The sequence below is a fragment of the Sinocyclocheilus rhinocerous genome, unplaced genomic scaffold (assembly GCF_001515625.1).
Source record: "Sinocyclocheilus rhinocerous isolate Xijiao unplaced genomic scaffold, SAMN03320098_v1.1 scaffold2059, whole genome shotgun sequence".
NCBI classification, from domain to species: Eukaryota; Metazoa; Chordata; class Actinopteri; order Cypriniformes; family Cyprinidae; genus Sinocyclocheilus; species Sinocyclocheilus rhinocerous.
Genome location: NW_015629307.1, coordinates 419,219 through 440,513, shown reverse-complemented (window position 1 = coordinate 440,513; position 21,295 = coordinate 419,219). Strand labels below are relative to the sequence as shown.

At 38.8% G+C, this 21,295-nt stretch overlaps 4 protein-coding genes across 7 annotated transcripts in view; 1 reads left to right on the top strand and 3 right to left on the bottom strand.

The window, feature by feature from the left end:
- Positions 1-741, bottom strand: part of LOC107738874 (acyl-CoA-binding domain-containing protein 7) — a 1,747-nt gene extending 1,006 nt beyond the window's left edge. Inside the window, 1 exon segment of the mRNA XM_074560176.1 lies at positions 616-741. Within this exon segment, the coding sequence (XP_074416277.1) occupies positions 616-627 (12 nt within the window). The 5' untranslated portion in view covers positions 628-741.
- An 854-nt stretch (positions 742-1,595) lies between these two features.
- LOC107738864 (ribonuclease P protein subunit p38-like) lies at positions 1,596-3,596 on the top strand. Of its 3 annotated transcripts, XM_016550752.1 has the most exons (3): positions 1,596-1,734; positions 1,840-2,113; positions 2,150-3,596. In XM_016550752.1, exons 2-3 carry the CDS (start codon positions 1,856-1,858, stop codon positions 2,675-2,677), a joined length of 786 nt encoding a protein of 261 aa, XP_016406238.1. In that variant the 5' UTR covers positions 1,596-1,734; positions 1,840-1,855; the 3' UTR covers positions 2,678-3,596. The 3 variants fall into 3 exon arrangements, with proteins under 3 accessions (XP_016406238.1, XP_016406237.1, XP_016406236.1); XM_016550751.1 differs by having other exon boundaries at positions 1,843-3,596; XM_016550750.1 differs by having other exon boundaries at positions 1,840-3,596.
- A 1,593-nt stretch (positions 3,597-5,189) lies between these two features.
- On the bottom strand, positions 5,190-11,695 carry nmt2 (N-myristoyltransferase 2). Its single transcript, XM_016550775.1, has 12 exons — positions 11,485-11,695; positions 10,574-10,691; positions 10,350-10,494; positions 9,066-9,184; positions 8,869-8,960; positions 8,642-8,758; positions 8,340-8,510; positions 8,114-8,222; positions 7,775-7,945; positions 7,514-7,681; positions 7,153-7,290; positions 5,190-5,402 (listed from the first exon to the last, which is right to left on the bottom strand). Exons 1-12 carry the CDS (start codon positions 11,595-11,597, stop codon positions 5,382-5,384), a joined length of 1,482 nt encoding a protein of 493 aa, XP_016406261.1. The 5' UTR covers positions 11,598-11,695; the 3' UTR covers positions 5,190-5,381.
- A 6,340-nt stretch (positions 11,696-18,035) lies between these two features.
- Positions 18,036-21,295, bottom strand: part of fam171a1 (family with sequence similarity 171 member A1) — a 36,618-nt gene continuing 33,358 nt past the window's right edge. The window contains exons 8-9 of one of the 2 annotated variants that reach the window (XM_016550749.1): positions 19,893-20,554; positions 18,036-19,574 (exon numbers count right to left, since the gene is read on the bottom strand). In XM_016550749.1, coding sequence (XP_016406235.1) covers positions 18,556-19,574; positions 19,893-20,554 — 1,681 coding nt within the window. In that variant the 3' untranslated portion in view covers positions 18,036-18,555. Of the gene's footprint in view, positions 19,579-19,892; positions 20,555-21,295 lie in introns of both variants that reach the window. The other variant, XM_016550748.1, reaches the window with a different exon arrangement.

The window sequence follows — 21,295 nt, the reverse complement described above, 5'->3', positions numbered from 1 at the left end:
TTGTGGTTGGGGTGGGGGGGGGGGGGGGGGGGAATGGTCACATACTGTAGTCTGACCCATTTTGCCCCACACTAAGCACATTCTTAATCACTATAAGCATCATGCATTATTCTCAGACTGTATGCAGCCTATTGTTTGCGTGCCAACATGAATGCTCTTTGTACCCATATAAACCTACAAGATAAGGGTTGGCATTTGAGACAGGCTTTCTCAAGTCGGATTTATCAACTACAAAACTTTCATATGAAATGAATTGTTTGTGGATAGCATATGCATGTCGCGCAACTTTTTGCCAGAGCAAGAATAAAGGACAACGTGACGTAATACATCCACGAGCGCACATCCAGAAGCTGCAGATGAAAACAGCACGAAAACGATCGTGATATCTGAAATGGATGCGTAATATGCGCCTCAGCACACGACGAGAATAAAATCAGCTTTGCGTGCACAGCTAAATCTAATGCAGTATTATAATAGGGCTTGTAATCTTTAAAATCCTACCTACATATCCAGCTGCGGACTTAAAGGAATATCCAAACGTTTTGTTATTCATGTATTACATCTCGTGGAATTAAAAGGAACGTGGAATTAAAAGAAAACAGTGCAGATAAATACCTTCAAAGTCATTTTCTTAGGCGAGTAGTGTGGCTGGGCGCGTCAGCTAGAACGTAGCGTAGATGCACTGAGGAATAGAGTTTACGATGATCTCCAGGTCGCTGCTGTGGAGCTGAGCGCTGATTGGCTGATGGAACGTCCGAGGGAGAAACCCAGTGAACTTCGGCTTATTCTATTTCTATGGTGAAACAATTCATTCCAGCATTGTGCCTTTAGCTTTCACATGCAGCTTTACGTAATACGAGATCCAGAGTTTACCCCAAAAACATATAAATGGGAAAATGATTAATTGACATTAATTGGCAGGGTACCCACTGTTTGCAGGTTTATTCATTTATTTTATTTGATTTAAACTGAACCTGTAAACAATGGGTAGACATATTTCTATTTCCTGGTTATATAGCTAATATAAACATAAAAACAAATCAAACAAAGCAGATTTTTTAAAACCGAAATTTAGATATAAAAATGGATTTATTAAGGTAGCTCATATATTCTTTATTTTTATTGTCTTTGTGTATTTAGATAATTTTTCTAGTAGACCAAACAATGAATGTTACAATAATAAAACAAAGTGCTCATCAATATTAGGAAAAACAAAACAAAACAATGGTTGCTAAAGAAGTCTTAAAATAATCAGCTGTGTCAGGACCACTGATCTATAATAGATAATTTATTTTATGCATTTATATTTATATAGTAATTTATATAGATCAGTTTTCAGGACACAAAAAGCACAGTTTACGTAACTAGTCCCTCTATATATAATATACATTTAAAAAAAAAAACATAATCCAATGAACTTTACATTTTTTTATTTAATCAGGTTAACTAATAACAATAGGTCTATTTATATCATTATAAATAATATATTTTGTTACTTATAAAATATTTATTAGCTACACTTGTGAATTACAGCACATGACAAAAAGGCTTGTGGACGATATCCAGCTAGCTGAACAGCTCTGTGTTTAAGGACATTCAGCCGCTAGATGGCAGCGTGGATTTTAGAAACCTTAACCGATTTATTGTGTGACCACAGAAGAAGACCTTCAAAAACATCATGTCTGCGCACGGAGAAATGTGCATATAATGGGTGATTTCAGGCTATTTTATTAGGTTTGTATAGTTGCTGATAATTATACGTCTTGGTTCATATAAAAGAGTTTTAATGTAATGTTGAATGCCTCATATTATAATTTAATGCTGAATTTTGCTTAAAAGCAGGCTTCCAGAAAGAATGTCTACCCCAGCGAAAGGAGCAAAGAAGAAAGAAAAAAAGAAGCCCATACCAGTGAAAACTTCAATGAATAGCCCATACAGCATTCACTGGAGTCCACTAGAAAGAGAGCACAAGCATTTCATACTGAACACACTTAAAGTCAAACTATCCGCCGTTGGGCTTCAGAAACAACGAGTCAATTGGTTTCGCAAGTGGGGAAGCAGAAGAAGGTCCAGAAAAAAGGCATCAAACCCCACAGAGGCACGAAAACCAGCTCCCGAACCCGCAGAGAGCGTACAGACTCCCTCAAAGCCCACCGAGCCGTGCTGGAGCAACCCGGCCGTGAGGAAACAGCTAGCCATCGGCATCAACGAGGTCACCAAAGGCCTGGAGAGGAATGAACTGAGTTTGGTGCTCGTGTGTAATTCGGTAAAGCCAGCACACATGACGTGCCATTTAATCCCGCTGAGTAAGACGAGGTCGGTGCCCGCCTGCCAGGTGCCCAGTCTGAGCGACACTCTCGCGGGACTGTTGGGTCTCAAGTGCGTCCTGGCGCTGGGTTTCAGACGCGGCAGCGAGGTGTTCGAGGATGTGGTCCGCGCGATCCCACCCGTGGTTCCGCCGCTCAGCGTGGCTTGGATCCCGACGGATTCCACAGAGGAAAAGCAGAGCGATACAGTAAAGGGGCAGAAGAGGAAATTAGAAGAAATGTCGGATGAAGCCAGTGACGCTTCTCCTTTAATCCTCCAGCCTCTAAAAGTGAAGAAAATCATCCCAAATCCTACGAAAATCAGAAAACCGAAAAAGAAAGGAAAGCAAACGTGCTTATCGACTGTTTAAGATGTGCTCCATGAATGCAGGTTACTACATAGTGTGTTTGGACAAATGTGGATTAAGTATATTTATATTTTCTTAGGTTTATGTAATGGTTATGGAGAGGAAAAAGACCGAGATGAATTATTTTATATTTTGGATGCTTTTATTCAGTCAAATATCCATGCTGGTATACCTTGATGTATATTTTTGACAATTAGATATTTGGGTGGACTCTGTCATGTTTGACATGGTGCTGCTGGTACTTATTCCCATCAGTTCCAACCTGCAATGGAGTTCAATAAAAATACTGTCTTCAGAAAGAGAAAGCTGATCATTTAAAACTACACAATTTGACATTTAAAAAACAACCTCTCTGAAATAAGGCAAGTACTTCGGGTGTTCTCACCGTAACCCATAAGTTCTTAAACCATACAGATTGGGAAAAAAGTTTCATGCTCATTTCATACAGCAAGCCTTAGAAAAAACATACGCAAACTGACATTCGCGAAAGTGCCCTGGACATTATTGAATAAAACCAACGGCTGAAATGTGGAACTTTGAGAGGAGTACCTTTCTTTTTAAGCATGTCTGGACGTGCGCTTATTTAAAAGCATATTGTAGATTCAGATACATTAAAGCAAACCATGGCAAGATAAGCTGTATTAACATAAAATCAGCTTCTGCTGTATAATAACGTTGTTCACATTTCATTACGCCTCAAACTGTGATTGTAACTGAACAGCGAGCAAGCTTTCCTGACCGCATCACTAAAAGCATTGGAGAAATGCTTATATCAAAATGACAATGCACACACGATTGTTTAATTCTCCTTGTGCTTAAGTATAGCAAAATTACCAGGGCCTGATCGCAAATGCACCATTTGAACGAGGTTATGGTTTGACTGCAAAGAATACTGACAGAACAAAGAAAATCAAGAATAAAATGGAACATGTAACTTAAATACAATTCTAAATATCAGAATTGCTTTACTAAAATTATAATAATTTAAAAACACTACATGGTAAAGAACAGAAATGGGTGGGAAATAGAAGCTACTTAAGGTGTGACAATCATGTCTTCACGAAACAAAACAAATGAATTCACATTCAAAATGTTTCTTTTGGACACACAAAACCTAAATAAACATATTAATCTTAAAAATGCACCTCAGAGCAATCTGGCCCTTTTATAAACAAGTTGATGTGCTTCAAAATGCAATACATTCTTCCACATGGTTCACCATTTACACTCCCCCCTCCCTCCCCTCGCACAGACAGCAGGAACTCCAAACGGAATATGACTTTAAAGGCAGCTCCATAGAAAAGACTTTGGATTTCAACCCCCCCGTTCCTGTTCCGTTGTAAACCTCACAACACAATAAATATCTGGCATTAAATGTACAGCTTGCTAATTCACACAAATGTATCAACACTCCTTCATAATACAAAACAAAACAAACAAAAAGACAAAAACAATGGAATTAAACTTGTTCTGTGAGAGGAAGGATACAGACTGCATTGTTAAGGAAAATAAACGAACACTACGTGTGTGTATGCGTGTATGTATTTATGTATGTGTGTGTATACAGCTTGTGGATGTGTTTGACCTTGATAAATGTTTCTCACATTCTCAGAGAGAGAGAGAGAGAGAGAGAGAGTCAAAGACAGAGAAAGGAGGGGAGACCCCTCAATAACTGGAACAAGACCTAAGAGAGCTGCACAACATAACTCATTCACTTTGAATGGATGTCAGTTATTCCTCTTTATATTGACTACGTCCAGGTCAGAGAATTTGAGATGGACCTCTTGATCAGTCTGCATCCAACACGAAGCAGCCAGTTACTGTAAAACAAGGCCAACCTGGGGAGAATGGAGAAGTGATTTAAAACACACTCCAATATTTTAAATTGTAATGACTGATTATCATCATGTATTTAACATTTATATAGCTTACTTTATATTTAAGAAATATTTAATTACTAATATAAAAATTAATATACAGCATAGAAATAGTGTGAAACTTCTCAAGCTGTGTTATCCAATGTTATCACTTTTAATGCTAGAGCACTGCGAAACTGAAATGAATAATAATAATAAAAAAAAAAAAACGTATCTACAAGGTAGTAGACTTTACATGCAAATGTTTCTTTACCAAGCATTTAACTATCAAGCCCATTGCTACCTTAAAAAAATAAATAATATATATATATATATATATATTAGTGCTGTCAAACGATTAATCGCATCCAAAATAAATGTTTTTGTTTGCATAATATGTGTGATATCCAGCATAGAAATAGTGTGAAACTTCTCAAGCTGTGTTATCCAATGTTATCACTTTTAATGCTAGAGCACTGCGAAACTGAAATGAATAATAATAATAAAAAAAAAAAAACGTATCTACAAGGTAGTAGACTTTACATGCAAATGTTTCTTTACCAAGCATTTAACTATCAAGCCCATTGCTACCTTAAAAAAATAAATAATATATATATATATATATATATTAGTGCTGTCAAACGATTAATCGCGAGAGAGAGAGAGAGAGTCAAAGACAGAGAAAGGAGGGGAGACCCCTCAATAACTGGAACAAGACCTAAGAGAGCTGCACAACATAACTCATTCACTTTGAATGGATGTCAGTTATTCCTCTTTATATTGACTACGTCCAGGTCAGAGAATTTGAGATGGACCTCTTGATCAGTCTGCATCCAACACGAAGCAGCCAGTTACTGTAAAACAAGGCCAACCTGGGGAGAATGGAGAAGTGATTTAAAACACACTCCAATATTTTAAATTGTAATGACTGATTATCATCATGTATTTAACATTTATATAGCTTACTTTATATTTAAGAAATATTTAATTACTAATATAAAAATTAATATACAGCATAGAAATAGTGTGAAACTTCTCAAGCTGTGTTATCCAATGTTATCACTTTTAATGCTAGAGCACTGCGAAACTGAAATGAATAATAATAATAAAAAAAAAAAAACGTATCTACAAGGTAGTAGACTTTACATGCAAATGTTTCTTTACCAAGCATTTAACTATCAAGCCCATTGCTACCTTAAAAAAATAAATAATATATATATATATATATATTAGTGCTGTCAAACGATTAATCGCATCCAAAATAAATGTTTTTGTTTGCATAATATGTGTGTTCTGTGTATATTTATTATGTTTATATCAATACACACACATACAGTATATATTTTGAAAATAGTTACATGTATTTACATGTCTATATTTATATTAATATAATTTATGTAAGGGATAATCAACAGCTAGCCGTGCGTTTAAGGATTTAATGATTAAGGATTGATATCTGACCTCTCTCTCTTCCTCTCTCTCTCTGTGTGTGTGTGTGTGTGTGTGCGAGTGATGCGTGTTGGTTAGTGTGCATCAATTAAAGCAGCGCATTAATATAGAACGGTGATTAAACCGACTTGGAACTACCTTTAAACGGTTTTACTGCATACCTGCCAGCCAATCAGAATCCAGTATTCAGACAGACCATGGAATAAGTAAGGGATAATCAACGGCTAGCCGTGCATTAAAAGGATTTTAAATGCACGACGTGGAGGCAAAGAACTGCCCGACGCGAAGTGCATTTAAAATCCTTTAACGCATGGCAAGCCGTTGATTATCCCGCTTATTCCATGGTCATTTGCCAAGTTATAGACAAGTTAAAACTAGTATTGTTCTTTGCAGCACGATATTTGACCGAATGGGTAAAAATGTTATTTTCGTCAGTTACAGCACATTAGCGCTAGCATTCTGCCCGCTTCAAATCATACACAGAGATGAAATAGTGTGGTAAGACCACATTTATTTGAATGAATTATAGCATGCATTTCAATTAATCATAGAGAGAGAGAGATGACAGTTGTGTGTCAGTTACCTGCGTGCTGTGTCTGCGCGTCTCTCTGTACAAACAATTACTTCAAAAACAGCGATATTTTATTAATGAAAATCACGGGGAAGCGTTGACATGTTTGTGTGTGTGTGCAGCGCAATCAGCAATCTCTGACCTCTCTCTCTCTCTGTGTGTGTGTTTGTGTGTGTGTGTGCGCGAGTGATGCGTGTTGGTTAGTGTGCATCAATTAAAGCAGCGCATTCATATAGAACGGTGATTAAACCGACTTGGAACTACCTGTGCATTAAATGGTTTTACTGCATACCTGCCAGCCAATCAGAATCCAGTATTCAGACAGACCATGGAATAAATAAATACATTTAATATATAAAAATAACATATTACTCTGAAATATATACATGCATGTGTGTGTATTTACATATACATGTGTATTTATATATACCTAATAAATATACACAGTACACATACATATGTAAAAAAAAAACTTATTTTGGATGCGATTAATCGCGATCATTTGACAGCACTATATATATATATATATATATATATATATAGTTTTAAGAAGAGGTTAAGCATCAAAGCTGGGACATAAAGACTTAAAAAAAAAATCTTACTTTCTCTGGGTCCATGGGAGGGCATTTCCAGTTGTACATGTAATACTGCAGGTTACCATCACCAATCCCAAACTTGAGCTTTTCCAAGAAATTCTTATTGTCCATTAGATCCAGTGCATTAAAAACATCAAAACCTTTCTGATGTCGAGAAACATCCCCAAAGAAAAAAAAAAAGAAAAAAAAAGAGGGAATATGAATTACAACATATGAAGGCATTTATACAATACACATACACTATATATGAAGACATATAAAACATACAATATATGAACAAAAAATAATTAGTAATTAGTCATGAGTCAACAAATCATTAGTAATCGTCTTAGGTTAACAAGCTCTTTTGCTTCTGATGTGTTTGTACCTGTTTGGCTAGGATGAGAGCATCATTCATCAGGTCTATGAGTGGCGTCTCTGTGTGGACATTGTAAAAGGAATAAGCAGCCTTCAGGCTTTTGTGCAGTGGATGATGCATCACTGTGGATGGCAGGGTGTAGAAACTGATGAAGTCCGTTAGCATCCCGCCAGAGCCCTTTCAAGAAAGCACAATAAGCAAGTAAGAATATGAAGATAAACATGATTAAATATGATCAGCACATTTGAAGATGCATGTTGCCACACATACCTCGATTACATAAGTGTCAATGATGTTCTCCTGTGGTAGGAACCAGTGCTTCACCTCCTCTTCCCCCATGACAGGCCGCAGGTGGAACTGGCTCAGGTGTTTCTGCAGCAATGCTGTCACCTGCTTCATATCCCCATCTCCCATCGGCCTCAAACCAGGAGTACGGGTGCTCTAAGGAAAAATACAGAACAAAATCAGAAAAAAAAGAAGAAAAAAAATCACCCAGAAAAAAAACAGCATATAGGTTTGGAACAATATAATGGTGACTTCTGGATGCACTATTCCTTTAAGAGTATTGTTTCTGACGAACATTTATTTTGAAATGACAAAACGGCTTACATCAGGTAATCTGTACAGCTTCATTGTCCGTTGTAGTGTCATATTTCTGCTGAGATGGGAGAACTTAACCTCCACAAGCTTCCTGGGGTTTAGTGAGCGATGCCAGTATCTGTTGAGATACAAATAATAGGATCAATCTCACCGAAATGCTTCAAATGAGCATCTAATAACATAAATGAGAGTATTTAACATAAACTGATGTAGCAATCCTTTTAAGATTTGGTACCTGCATGTAGACACAGGTTTGGGCAGGACTACACCAGCAGTGTATACAGCCTGGAAAATTCCCTCTAAATTGACCCGCCGCGTGATCTCTCGGATTAGTACAGGGGCGACACGCTTTGAGCGCAATTTTTTATGCACACACAGGAAGTTAATCTCCACCATCCTCTTCAACCTTTGGATGCAAAGAGAATTAGTGACTGGAACAATGAACAATTCTCAAAATTTACAAACACAATTGGTAAAACCTGCTCAAGAGTTTCAAGTTTTGGTGCAGGCACTGATGTGATGTGGCCTGATACTCACGTGTCATAGATGTGGATGTCAGCAGGAATGGCACTGATGAACCCAACCAGCTTCTTATTGGACGAGACCCTGACACCACAGTGCCACTGGGGCAGCCAACCCGGTGGACGTAACGCCCTAACAGTGAAAGACAGCAAAAAGAAACGGTCACACATCTCACCCTGCATGCGGTGCGATGCACTACACTGAAGGTAGAATATGATGCAAAACATCAAACAATCACTTACCATTTCAGAAAGTTAGGAGAATAGTCAAATCTAAACATGTTGTCATCGTCCTCAACATAATTTTCATTCAGCAAAGTGTACAACTCCTTCAGCTACACGGGGAAAAAAGAGAAAATACTATGATTTTGTATACATAGGGCTATTTTATTTTTAAATGAATAGCAAATACAAATTATTGTTTTCATTCATGCACATACCACTTCAGCATTGCTAAGGTCCAGTGTGTCCCACATAAAGCCCTGTGGGAGGGAATATGGCTCTTGTCTGATATTTTCTTTATCCGGCTCAATTGGCCCATGAGTCGTCACCACCTCATCTGCAAAGAAACAGAGGAAGCTCTTTAAATCTCTCAATGCTGTTTATCTAGAAATAACATATTTGTAAAGCAGGGATTCTCCTTTTGACCTCAAATATTTTCTTGAAGATTTTAGATGAATTTTTATTTTAAAATTTATATAATTATACAAGGGATTCATTCATTCATGAACCCCAATTTGGGAAACTCTGATGTAAATGATAATTAACAATCAGCTGGTTATTATTACAAAATATATCCTACCAGGAAGAACAGGGTCCTGATGCACAGCAAGGTTATTATAGTTTTGAATTTTTACATTTGTTTTATTTTAATATCGTTTTCAAATTTGCTATAAAATTCTGTTTAGTTTTTATTAGTTTCATTCATATTTTTGTTAGTTTTAGTTTATATTTTGTGAACGCATTTTTATTTCGTTTTTATATAGTTTATATAGTTTTATATAGTTTAGTTTCAGTTTTAGTTTCAGTTTTAATTAAAGTTTAGCAGAATTAACAGATCACTTCCAGAGCGCAGGCCAAAGAAAGACGTAGGCATAATTTAACCTTAGTGCTAAGCATTTGAGAGAGGCGGGGCATATAGGACCTACAATAATGTACAGTATTTGAAAAATAATGTGTTTTTTGAACATTAAAGCATGTCAACATATTCTGTTACACCAAATACACAAAATAATGATCTTTAAAAAAGCTTCATATGACCCCTTTAAGCAGCACAACTATTTCATAAGCACCAAATAAGCATATTAGAATGATTTCTGAAGGATTATGTGACACTGAAGACTAGAGCAATGGCTGCTGAAAATTCTGCTTTAGCATCACAGAGAGTTATTTTAAACTGTAAATAAATTTCACAACATTACTGTTTTACTGTATTTGTAATCAAATAAATGTTGCTTTGGTGAGCATAAGAGACTTGTCTGAAAACATGTAAAAAAAAAACTTACTAACCCCTAACTTTTGAACGGTAGTGTAACTAGACATCTTATGCTTGTGCTTTCATTCATGATGCTGAGATTGTATTTTCTGAATAAACCATAACTTGATTTGCTTGTTGAATACAACACTGATTAAAGATCAGTGTAAGATTCTTACTGATTTGCCAAGGATTTTCCAAATTACTTACATTTGCAATCGAACACGTGCAGAGGTGACGTATGACTTACTGAGTTTGGGCACGGGTTGAGTGTCCCAGAACTGGTACTTGTGCTTTGTGGCCTCATCTATGTTTTTGGCTGGACCTTGACAGGTGGACAGGAGCTCCATAGCTCTCTGAATGTCCTGCAGTTTCTGCATTGGAATGGCAGGGTTCTGGGACAGGAACAGAGGGAAATCAGCCTCTTTTTTTTTTTTAACAAAACATTTTGATAACACTATACAAAGCAGAAACCTTTATCTCCTGAGAATCAGAGGCAGAGTCAGACTTGGTTCCTCCTGAGCTTGGCTTCTCCTTCTTTCTCTTCTGTTTCTTCTTTTTCTTCTTTGCACCAAGATCACCCCCAGGACTCCTTAACAAAACCACAACACATTTCAAATGCCAGATAGACCTTACTGACAACATGTATGAGCTGTTTATGAGATTCAAAGACATAACAGGTGAAAGTGTCAATGGGTTCCTGTTATAACAATAGCCTGGAGGGGGACTGCCAGAGGAAAAACCATAATAACAAGTGTCAGTCTCTTCATGGAAGCAGATCAAACTTCATCAGGCTTTCCTGAGGGATGTAAGTCTGCCTGACAACAACAGACAATCATCATCCTCGGTCCTCGAGCTGACAAAGATGCTCGACTGCAATGCTGCTCACTCAGCTCATAAAGAGGATCAAGCGTGTTTGTATTGTTCAGAAGACACTCTAATGAAACCAGGCGGATCCTTTCCACTCCTATTATGTAAATATGAAGAACAATTGCAACTTAAAAACCAAACAGACTAATACATGTGTTTAGAAATATAGTAGAGAAGCGCCTGGAGGACTTGTCTGACTGCTGAGCTCAAATAAATCCTTGAACATTAATGTCGAGCTAGCTACAGCTAACTACTTTGATTCAAACGCTGTATAAAGTAAATATCGACACTTATCTAACTTGTTAGGCTATTTTAAAATGTTTATATATACCGCTAGACATCCATCATGCAATTAACGAGCTATTATATTAGCCTACTCGTAAAATGCACCAATTCTCCTCCTGGTTACCTGGTTGCTAAGCTAACCGTTTGTTTACATCTCTGGAGCAGTTAAACGGCGACTGTTTGCTGCGGCTAATCCTCGCGCAGACCGCAGCTCTTTAGCGCGTGCTCACCCCTGCATGTGCTCATTTTCCTCCTCGTTGTCTCCGTCGATGCCGCAGGTGTCCTGGTCGTCCAGCTCCAGGCTCTGCTGGCTGGCCGCGGACTCGCTGTCCTCCGCCATCATGGATGAATGTGCTGCAAATCCTCACGACAAAACCATGCAATAAAAACCACGGAAAACAGCACCGTCTACCGATTATTGCCACTAATAGCCCGCGAGAGTGTAAAGGACAGACCAACGTGATGATGTATATTTTTAAATGCAAATATTTGGTCAGTTTATTGTATTTTTAAAAAGAAGCTTTTTTAATGATAAATACAAATAATGGTTTATTAACACTGTCTGGACTAGAAGTTGTAGGAAGAATGTGACTGTATCTGATATAATTGATCGTGAGCGTGAAACAAATGGTCAATAGTATTAGACTTAAAAGTGTTTCAGTTGTATGATAGGTTAATAAAATTGCTCAGGTTTACAGCAGTCTGGTTTACCCTAACCAAAAGTTATTTTATTTGTCAAAATGTGTAATAGCCTATCAACAGAGCTGGGTAGAAATTGTAGTCCGTTACTGAATCCAAATTACATGACAAAATTTGTACAGTAGTTAGTAACGTGATTTATTACATTACATATTTTAGGTAGGCTAATATAATCAGATTATACTTTACTTTTTGATTAACTTTAACCTAACTCATTTATCTCATTGATTTAAATATTGATATTGTATCATATTGATATTAAAATGCAAAGATAATATATTCCATTTGTTCCAAAAGTGAATTAAGCATTACATTATTTCAAGGTTTCCCAAACTGGGGTTTGTGAAGGAACTGCAGGGGTTTGTGAGTTTAATGAAAAGCTAATAATTATTTTTGTCATAAAAATGTAAAATTGAAATAAATCATTTTAAAATAACATCAATCAAAATAAAACACTTACTAAAAATGAGTTGTTTTGTTTACCAGCATAGCATGTAGGCATTTTAGAAAGGAAAATGTAAAAGATGAAATTAGGGAGAATCAAAATATTATGAATATTTTTTTGCTAGTGTGTGAATATATGTAATCAAGTGATCAGTTAAAAAGTACTAACTGTAGTCTGATTACGAGTATTTTAAAATGTAATTTAATCATGTAATCAGTTACTTTCCAGCTCTGTCTATTACAATAACAAAATCTGAAATAACTACAAAGCTAAGTAAAGCCACAGTTTGTAATCAAATTATAGTTATAAAATGTACAATTTCAAAAATTGTGCCATAAATGAGAACAATAGTAGTAGTAATACTAATACATATGAATAGTAACAACTGTTTAAAGTTGTTTTGTATACAAGTGAGTGGTGCTTTGCAATGACTAGGTTGTTTAACTTGTAGGTAGAAGCTACTCCATTAGTAGTTTTTGCCTGTAAGCGTTTAAACAGTTTCCCAGATGGTAAAAGTGAAAACAAAACTTTATTTTGAATCCTTTAGTGACATCTCTTGCTATCTTAGAGACACCAGAGACTTTCTTCAATGTCTGTCAGTCATAAAAAATCTAGATGAAGACATACTTGCTACAACTGATGTGACCTCTTTATACACTAACATTCCCCACACTGAGGGTCTTTTGGCATTGAAATATTTTCTTGATCTACGCAGTGATGATGGATGTCTGCCAACCAAATTAATTGTGGATATGGCTGAATTGGGTTTGACAAAGAATTACTTTCTTTTTGGGAAACAAATTTTATCTACAAATTGAAAACACAGCGATGGGTGCCGCTATGGCCCCTAACTATGCAAACCTATATCTTGGTTATCTTGAAGATCAATATATCTTTAATAACAATCCTTTTATCAATAATTTGGTATTGTTTAAAAGATATATTGATGACTGTTTCATCATTTACAAAGGTTCTGCTGGTGACATCATCCATTAAGTTTACCTATCATGCGGGGACAACAGACATTCATTTTTGGGACACAAACATCTCTGTTATCAATGGCCAACTTGTATCTTCTCTGTATAGAAAGGAAACTGCAAAAAACAGTCTCTTACATGCAAGGAGTGCTCATCCCATGTCTTTGAAATGTGGTCTGCCGTATAGTCAGTTTGAGACTTTTTCGCATTTGTTCTAACAAGGATCATTTTGAAGCCAAAGCCCAGAACTTATATAGTGATTTCAGATCTCGGGGATATCCAATCAAGTGGCTAGATACTGCATTAGAAAAAATGAGATCTTTGCCAGATGATACCAACTTGACCCCCCAAAATAAGAAGTTTTCTTGTGTATTTAAATCTACTTTTAGTCCCTTGAGTCCAGAAATCAAAAAGGCAATCAATAATCATTGGCGTATCATACAGAGCGATTGTGATTTGTCATGCCTGTTCACTGTGCCACCTCTCTTTGTTCACTCCAGGCCTCCAAATCTACGTAAATTGATAAATTGGTCCGTGCAGGTACTCACATCCCCACTCCTGGGACCCTCTCTGATGGCCATGGAAATTTTCAGTGTAAGGATTGTGTTGCCTGTTCTCATTATTTAAAATGCAAATCATTTACACATCCACAAACGGGTAAAATTTACAAAATTAAACAATTGATTACATGTAAAACAACACATGTGATATACATAATTATGTGTTCTTGGCCTTTATTGTGTGTTGGTAAAACAAAACGTGCATTGCGCACTAGAATCGTTGAACATATGAGTGTTATCAGGAGACAAGATCACACTTCTCCAGTTTTTCGTCATTTTGAGTCTGCAAAACATTCTTTTTCTGATTTTAAATTCCTGGGCATTGAGAGGGTTCTCTTACATAGGAGAGGTGGTAACCGTGATAGAAAGTTGTTACAAAGAGAGGCTTTTTGGATTTTTGAGCCGAAATCCTTAACCCTGACTGGATTAAATGAAGAGATGGATCTTGCATGTTTTTTGTAAAGAGAAATTGTTGGCATGATAACTATCCCTCATTGATTAAGATCAGCTGTCAACAATTTGCAATTGTGCCTATATAAGTGTGTTGTTGCTTTTTTGCCTCATGAGCACTGAAGAAAGCGTGGGCTGAAACGTCTGCTCTTTGGTCTGTTTTTAATACTTTTTCACTTTTGCATATGGAAAATAAAAATTATATTTTTGATAGACCTTTTTTTGGTCTGATTGGATTTTTCCAGTGTGCGGACAAATTCAGCTACCTGTTAAAGTGAAAACAGACAATGTTTGTTTCAAGCAGACATATTCCAATAAACTCATTCTGTACAGTGTAATATAAAACTCTTGTCATGGTTTTGGATTAGTGTAAGAGATTAATATACCTTTCATCAACCCTTGATTCATAGCCCTAAAAGTGCAGATTAAAATGAATATCTGTATGTTGCACTTGGTTTAAACATCCTTACCTGAAACAAGTCCAGTAAGTGATTTCCATTTAATTGAAATTCTAAATAACACAAATGGTTACTGTAAGTTTTTATAACATCTTTAACATAATTCAGTGCAGCCAGTCCAACATCGGTCACAACTGACCCAGCATAAAGTGACCCTGATGGATCTTGTGTTTATGATTTGATTGTATTCCATCAGCATTGGATGTGTTGAAAAATAATGTTCAACTGTCGATCAGGTTTTTTGGCTTTATTGGGATAATAGGCCTGAATTATAATCCAAGCAACCAGTCCAAACATTCAAAGTAGATTGCTGAAGAGCCGAGTGACAAGGTTTCTTACAAAGTGGTTACCCTGGCAACAAGCCAGACTTTCAACAGCTTTCAAATAATAATACGTCGCTTTCAGTCCTACATCAGTACATACACACACTGCATAGTATGTCTACAGCAGACACACCGATACACCAAGCAACACTCACACAAGCATAAACAACTGGGTGAATGAATATGTACACACATAAGTTACATACAAGGCAAAAGAATAGACCAGGGGCCCGTTCTTGAAATGTCACATCCAAGATGATATCATCGCGCTAATCAGGACGTTATGCAACTCTTCCCACATAGTGAGGTAGATATGTGGGGGCGTGTTCGAACGAGCCGTTTTAGGTAGGTGTGGCTGACTCTTAACTTTTATAAAGAATATCTCTTTGGATTTGAGACTTTAGTCTTTGCAAATTTACAGATCTTCTTTATGCACCAAGAGCTTGTAACACTCCAAAGAGAAAGGAAAAAATGAAATCGCATCATATGACCCCTTTAAAGTTCTTAAGGGTCAAGATCACGTTATCTGCATCTCCTGCGCTCCACCAAGCCACTCCCATAATAACTGTCATCACTCAAATTAATGCACGACTCTACATTATCTGTATAGCATGTGTGTAAGACTCGAATACAAGTATGAAGTAATAATTTTATGACGAATAAATCTTTCAGTGAGTAAAACTGACTGTGTCAGTAGTATTACAGGGGTCATATGATGCGATTTCAATTTTTCCTTTCTCTTTGGAGTGTTACAAGCTCTTGGTGCATAAAGAAGATCTGTAAAGTTGCAAAGACTAAAGTCTCAAATCCAAAGAGATATTCTTTATAAAAGTTAAGAGTCAACCACGCCTACCTAAAACGGCTCGTTCTAACACGCCCCAACATACCTACATCACTATGTGGGAAGATTTGCATAACACCGCCCAAATGTGCACGCAAAGAAAGAAGATGTGGTTTCAGGAACGCGGTTGTGTTGATGCAGCCATGTCAGGCAGACACTGTGTGTTTCAGTGCGAAAGCAAAAGCACTTTATTTGGCCTTCCGAAAGTAGATGCATTTAGGAATCTTTAAGATCACTTACAACAGAACAGCAATAGCACTTGTTGTTTTTCATTTCTCTGATCACAAATGCAGACAGGGTTTTATGTTTACGCGGCGCAATGCAACGCAATGCGTAAAAAGACAGTACAAGTCATTATAATCAGTAATTATGTCCCCACTGGATGCAACAAATGCCTCGTTTGTAATGGGTATTAATGTTCATGTCTCGTCGCTCCAGCCGGTCGGACACGGCATCAACAGTATGTGAGGGGCGTAACATTTCCGTCTCACGCTTGAGGTATTCGGCCAATCACAACGCACTGGCTAGCTGGCCAATCAGAGCACACCTCGCTTTTTCAGACCGATGAGCTTTGTAAAAATCGACGCGTTTCAAAAAGGCGGGGCATAGAGGAGAAACAATAATGTACAGTATGTGGAAAATAATGTGTTTTTTGAACTTTAAACCGCATAAACACATTTCATTACACCAAATACACAAAATAATGTTCTTTTTAGCAGCATCATATGACCCCTTTAAACACTACACAACATTATTATATCTTTAAATTAATTTTTAAATGATTATTATTTTTAAATTATTGTCCCTGGATTAGTGGGGTACTCTTGTAATAAAGTAGCGGTGGTAGAGGACAGATTTTAAGTATCAATTCTGCTTAAAAAGATGCAATCTAATCCTGTTTACATGAAATAAGCCGAGCAGGTTTAAGTTTACGGACCTGTTGCTATGACAGCAACTCCGGGATAACCTTCGAAGAACAAAACAATCCAAGATCATGCCAAATCGTCAACAATCAAATCCAGCTAACTGAGTTAGCGACGTACAAAGAACGGGCCCCAGAATCATAAGATGTACTGAACATACAGGGGGTTTCAAAAGTCTGACACAACTAGTAAGAATGATTGAACAAAAAAAAATGTATTTTTATAATAAATATTTTTTCCAATGACAAATACCTTCGGTATAACAATTTAAGTAGTTGCAGTGGGGGAAAAAAAGTCACTTTTTTGCTTTAATGACAGCAGCACATTGAGCTGCATGAACAAATTTGCTTATTTTATTAGTCACCTAAATCAAATCATAAATATTTCCTTTACATCAACTATTGTTACAATTCTGACAAAATCTTAAAATGGTTCAAATAGATTCTAAATCCCAGATTTTTAGTGTGGTTTCAGACTTTCGGACCCCACTGCATATCCAGATACAACATTAAAACACTTACACACATACAATGAGATCAAAGTGGGGTAATGCCACATGGAAAACATTAAATCATATGACACAAACTGATAATGGTGGAGAGGAAAAGTAAATCTAATGATGAATATAAATGATAACTAGAAATGCACTTAAGACAAAAAACAACAGTTTGGGAGAGAAAAGCTGGTGGCTGTTTGTGTTCATGTGAGTGAGTGCGGTTGAATCCAGCCCTCGTCTGAATGTGCCGTCCACATCACTCGCATGCTAAGGCAAGTTCAACCCCAAAAAATCATAACACAACAAATTAAAATACAGTGGTTAAAATAAAAAAAGAGACATCTAAAGCTACATGATCCTTAAGTTTAAAGCAATGCATAGTGTTTTTTTCTTCAACAGGTGGGTCTGCTGCTCTGAAGCAATGCTGGCAAAAGTCCTACTGTAATCCTAAGGTCAAAAGAAACGCACATTTGAAAATCTGTGTCAAAATGACTGATTAACAAGAACAAATGGTGCATTATGTAAACTTATTTGGTTTCACAAAGCTTCAGCTGTATTCTATTCATGAATGCAAGATAACAATAAAATTAAAAATGGGTGCTATGTCTGTTTTTTTTACCCATTAAGATGCGGAAGACATTCCACCGGTCATCTCATAAAATGTTCAAAAATAAGTGCTGGGAAACACTTAGTGGTGTAGTTGCAGTTGCAGTGTACACATGTTGCCACTAGGTGTCATATTGCTCAAAAACAGCAGCATCTCATAAAGCTTAAACAACATTACACCTTCAATACAATGGCTTGCGATATTTTTTGCTCAAAGTGTATGTCTGGAAAGCCATAGCAGTTGTGCATTAGATTGTTGGTATTTAATGGTGTTTTTTTTGTTTGTTTGTTTTGCTTGAAAACTTCAGATTGTTCGTCCTTGTTCAGTTGTGAGGCAGAGCTGCTCTAATATTCATTTGTGCTATGGCTTTCTTGGCTTTCATTGCCACAGGCAAACAGCCACGCACAGACCTGCGCTCATAAGGCAACTCCATTCAACAGTCCAGCTAGGGACCACAGGGGAATCACTTAAAGGGACAGTTCACCAAAAATGACTTCTGTCAGCATTTACTCATTTTCATAGTCATTTTAGGTTAAAGGCTAGTAGTGGTCGCTCCTCTCGTTTCTGCCACGGACTCTTCTTGTTCTCGTCTTCACCGCCATCATCAGGGACGACCAGGTTATCTGGCCGGCTGCTGCCCATGTGCATTTGAGTCTCCTCAGTCCTGAAAACATCGCTATCTGTCCCTGTCTCCTCCGCCATTTCAACCACAGGCTCAGGGAGAGAAGGTGGAGAAGGAAGCTCAGGTGGAGGCGATGGGGGAGACAAACTCCCTTCGTCTTCCTCTTCCCTCTCTTTTTCCTGCAAAAAACCCCCTTGAGAGTGTTCTTCAGGACTGCAGACTGGTGTGGGGCTACCGCTGCTCTCCGCATTAGCATTCGAGTCCTCTACAAACACTAGTGGTGTATATTCGACCACGGGCACCACAGGCAGAGCCCCAGCTTCAGTTTTAACCCCAACTTTATTACGAACACGCCGCCCTGGTGTGATGTCGCTCATGTCAACCCCAGAGTCCAGACTGGCGTCGTTGCTTCCGACACAACTGCTGTTGCATCCTGCCCTCTGCAGGTCGATGTAGGAATGGCGGATGTGCTCATTGGAGCGGCCGTCTAGTGACACGAACCAAGCTCTGGGGTGAGGGAGCGGCTTTCCTCCCCGGAGCTCCATCAAAGTCTTTTCGGCCAGAAGCTGATCTTCTCCGTTCATCTGCACCACATCCAGGCCCGCTTGGTTGAGCGAGTTGGGGATGGAGAGATCAGCGGGAAGAGTAGCTGTCTGCAGCGTCCACTCCTCAACTCCTCCGCCTCGGTCGGCTCCCTTCCCTTGCGTCCCTCCTTCCTGCTCTCCTTTGCCCCACGGGTGCGGGACTTGGCCTTGGGGCTGATGGCACGCACTGAGTTCCGCCTGAATGCTTTCCAATTCGCTCTGTTTGTCTGACTGCAAAAGCAGCGCTTGGCCTGACAGAGGGTGCGTCCCTGGAAGTCGCATGTAGTGGGCGGGGATGACGAGGGTGGGACGAGCTTTGCGGTAGGTTTCTTCCCCTTGGTTGACGGGCGAGGTGGGGATGGAGAGATCAGCGGGAAGAGTGGCCGTCTGCAACGTCCACTCCTCAACTCCTCCACCTCGGTTGTCCCCCGTCCCTTGCGTCCCCCTTTCCTGCTCTCCTTTGCCCCACGGTTGCAGGACTTGGCCTTGGGGCTGATGGCACGCACTGAGTTCCGCCTGAATGCTTTCCAATTCGCTCTGTTTGTCTGACTGCAAAAGCAGCGCTTGGCCTGACAGAGGGTGCGTCCCTGGAAGTCGCATGTAGTGGGCGGGGATGACGAGGGTGGGACGAGCTTTGCGGTAGGTTTCTTCCCCTTGGTTGACTTGCAATTCGGAGGTGCAGCAGAGCAGGGCTCCAGGTCGGGGAAGTGGGGTGGGACGCTCCAGATGGTCTACGGAGCGGGACAGCATGTAGTCGGCTGGCCGCCGCTCGATTCCTTGCTCCCGCTCTGGGGATCCGGCAGGACTTGTGGATGCGACTGAAACAGGAGAGAGACAGTTTTCACGCAAGCTTGATTTACTCTTCGATGACAGTCGTCCTGCAGAGGTGGTGTGATGCAATGGATGTGGGGAAGAGGATGAGATGGACATGTGGAGGGGATGGACGGATGAAGTCGTGATGGACGTATAGCTCCGCCGGTACTCTCCACGTCCCGCCGGGGAATCATAACCCTGGGAAGGATTGTTTGAACAAGCAGATTTGAGGGGAAATATCTCTACTGAGTGTTTGTAGTGGTTGGATCCTCGGCTATGGAGCTCGCTGTGCGAAGCTGCAAGCTCATTGGTGGAGGAGTCGTAGGGGGTGGGTTTAAGCATAGGTGTGTGCATGTCCGGCTCTGCCCCATTGTGGTCTAGGTGAGTCTCACTGATGAGGTTCAGGTGGGACATGGAAGTAGCCTGGTCTCGTTTAGAGGCATCTAAAGCGGAGGATGGAGTAAACTTCCTGTGGGCAGGCCGCAAGCGGGCACACTTCCTTCTGAAAGCACAGAAACATGATCTCATAAGCACTAGGGGAAAACATTAATTTTCCTCTTGACCACAGAGATCACTAACTCCCAAAACACTATTTACTTCCCTTAACATATCAGATGATGTATCATCATCCTGTAAATGTTAATGTCATACTGTATCTGTATGTTACTATTATGGGTGGGCGATATACCAGTAGAAATTTTTCAAGCGGTAGAGATTTTCGACTATCGTCTCTATCGCGGTTACACGCTCACTATGTTGTATGCACGGTGGTCACGAAAACGTACTATTGGCACACATTTTCAAGCATTGCAGTTTAAAAACAAGTGATTTTAAGCCATTTAAATGCAATCAGCAGCGAAAGAGAACTCATTTAGCTATATGCAGGCGCTGTCTGAAAGACTGTTTTTGAGCGCTGAAAGGCACGCAGGTGAAGACGGTGGTCATAGAGAGTGGGAGTATTGAACTTTTATTTTTGCAGCTTTATAGGCCGTGAACGGTTAAATACACACACTTGTGTCAAAATGCCCGTCTTTGCAAGTATCCTCGTAAACACAGTAAAGTGAAAGCAAACAGCTGAGAAAGAAAACACATGACGTTTAACAGTATATTGGATCTGAGCAGCTCTTAAAGTGACAGCAGTCTAATATTCCTGTTGTCTGTCATTCATGTTAATCAAAAAAAAAAAAAGAGAAAATCTCCCACTGCTCTTGACTAATTCACTTTTGTAACTTTAATAAGAAGA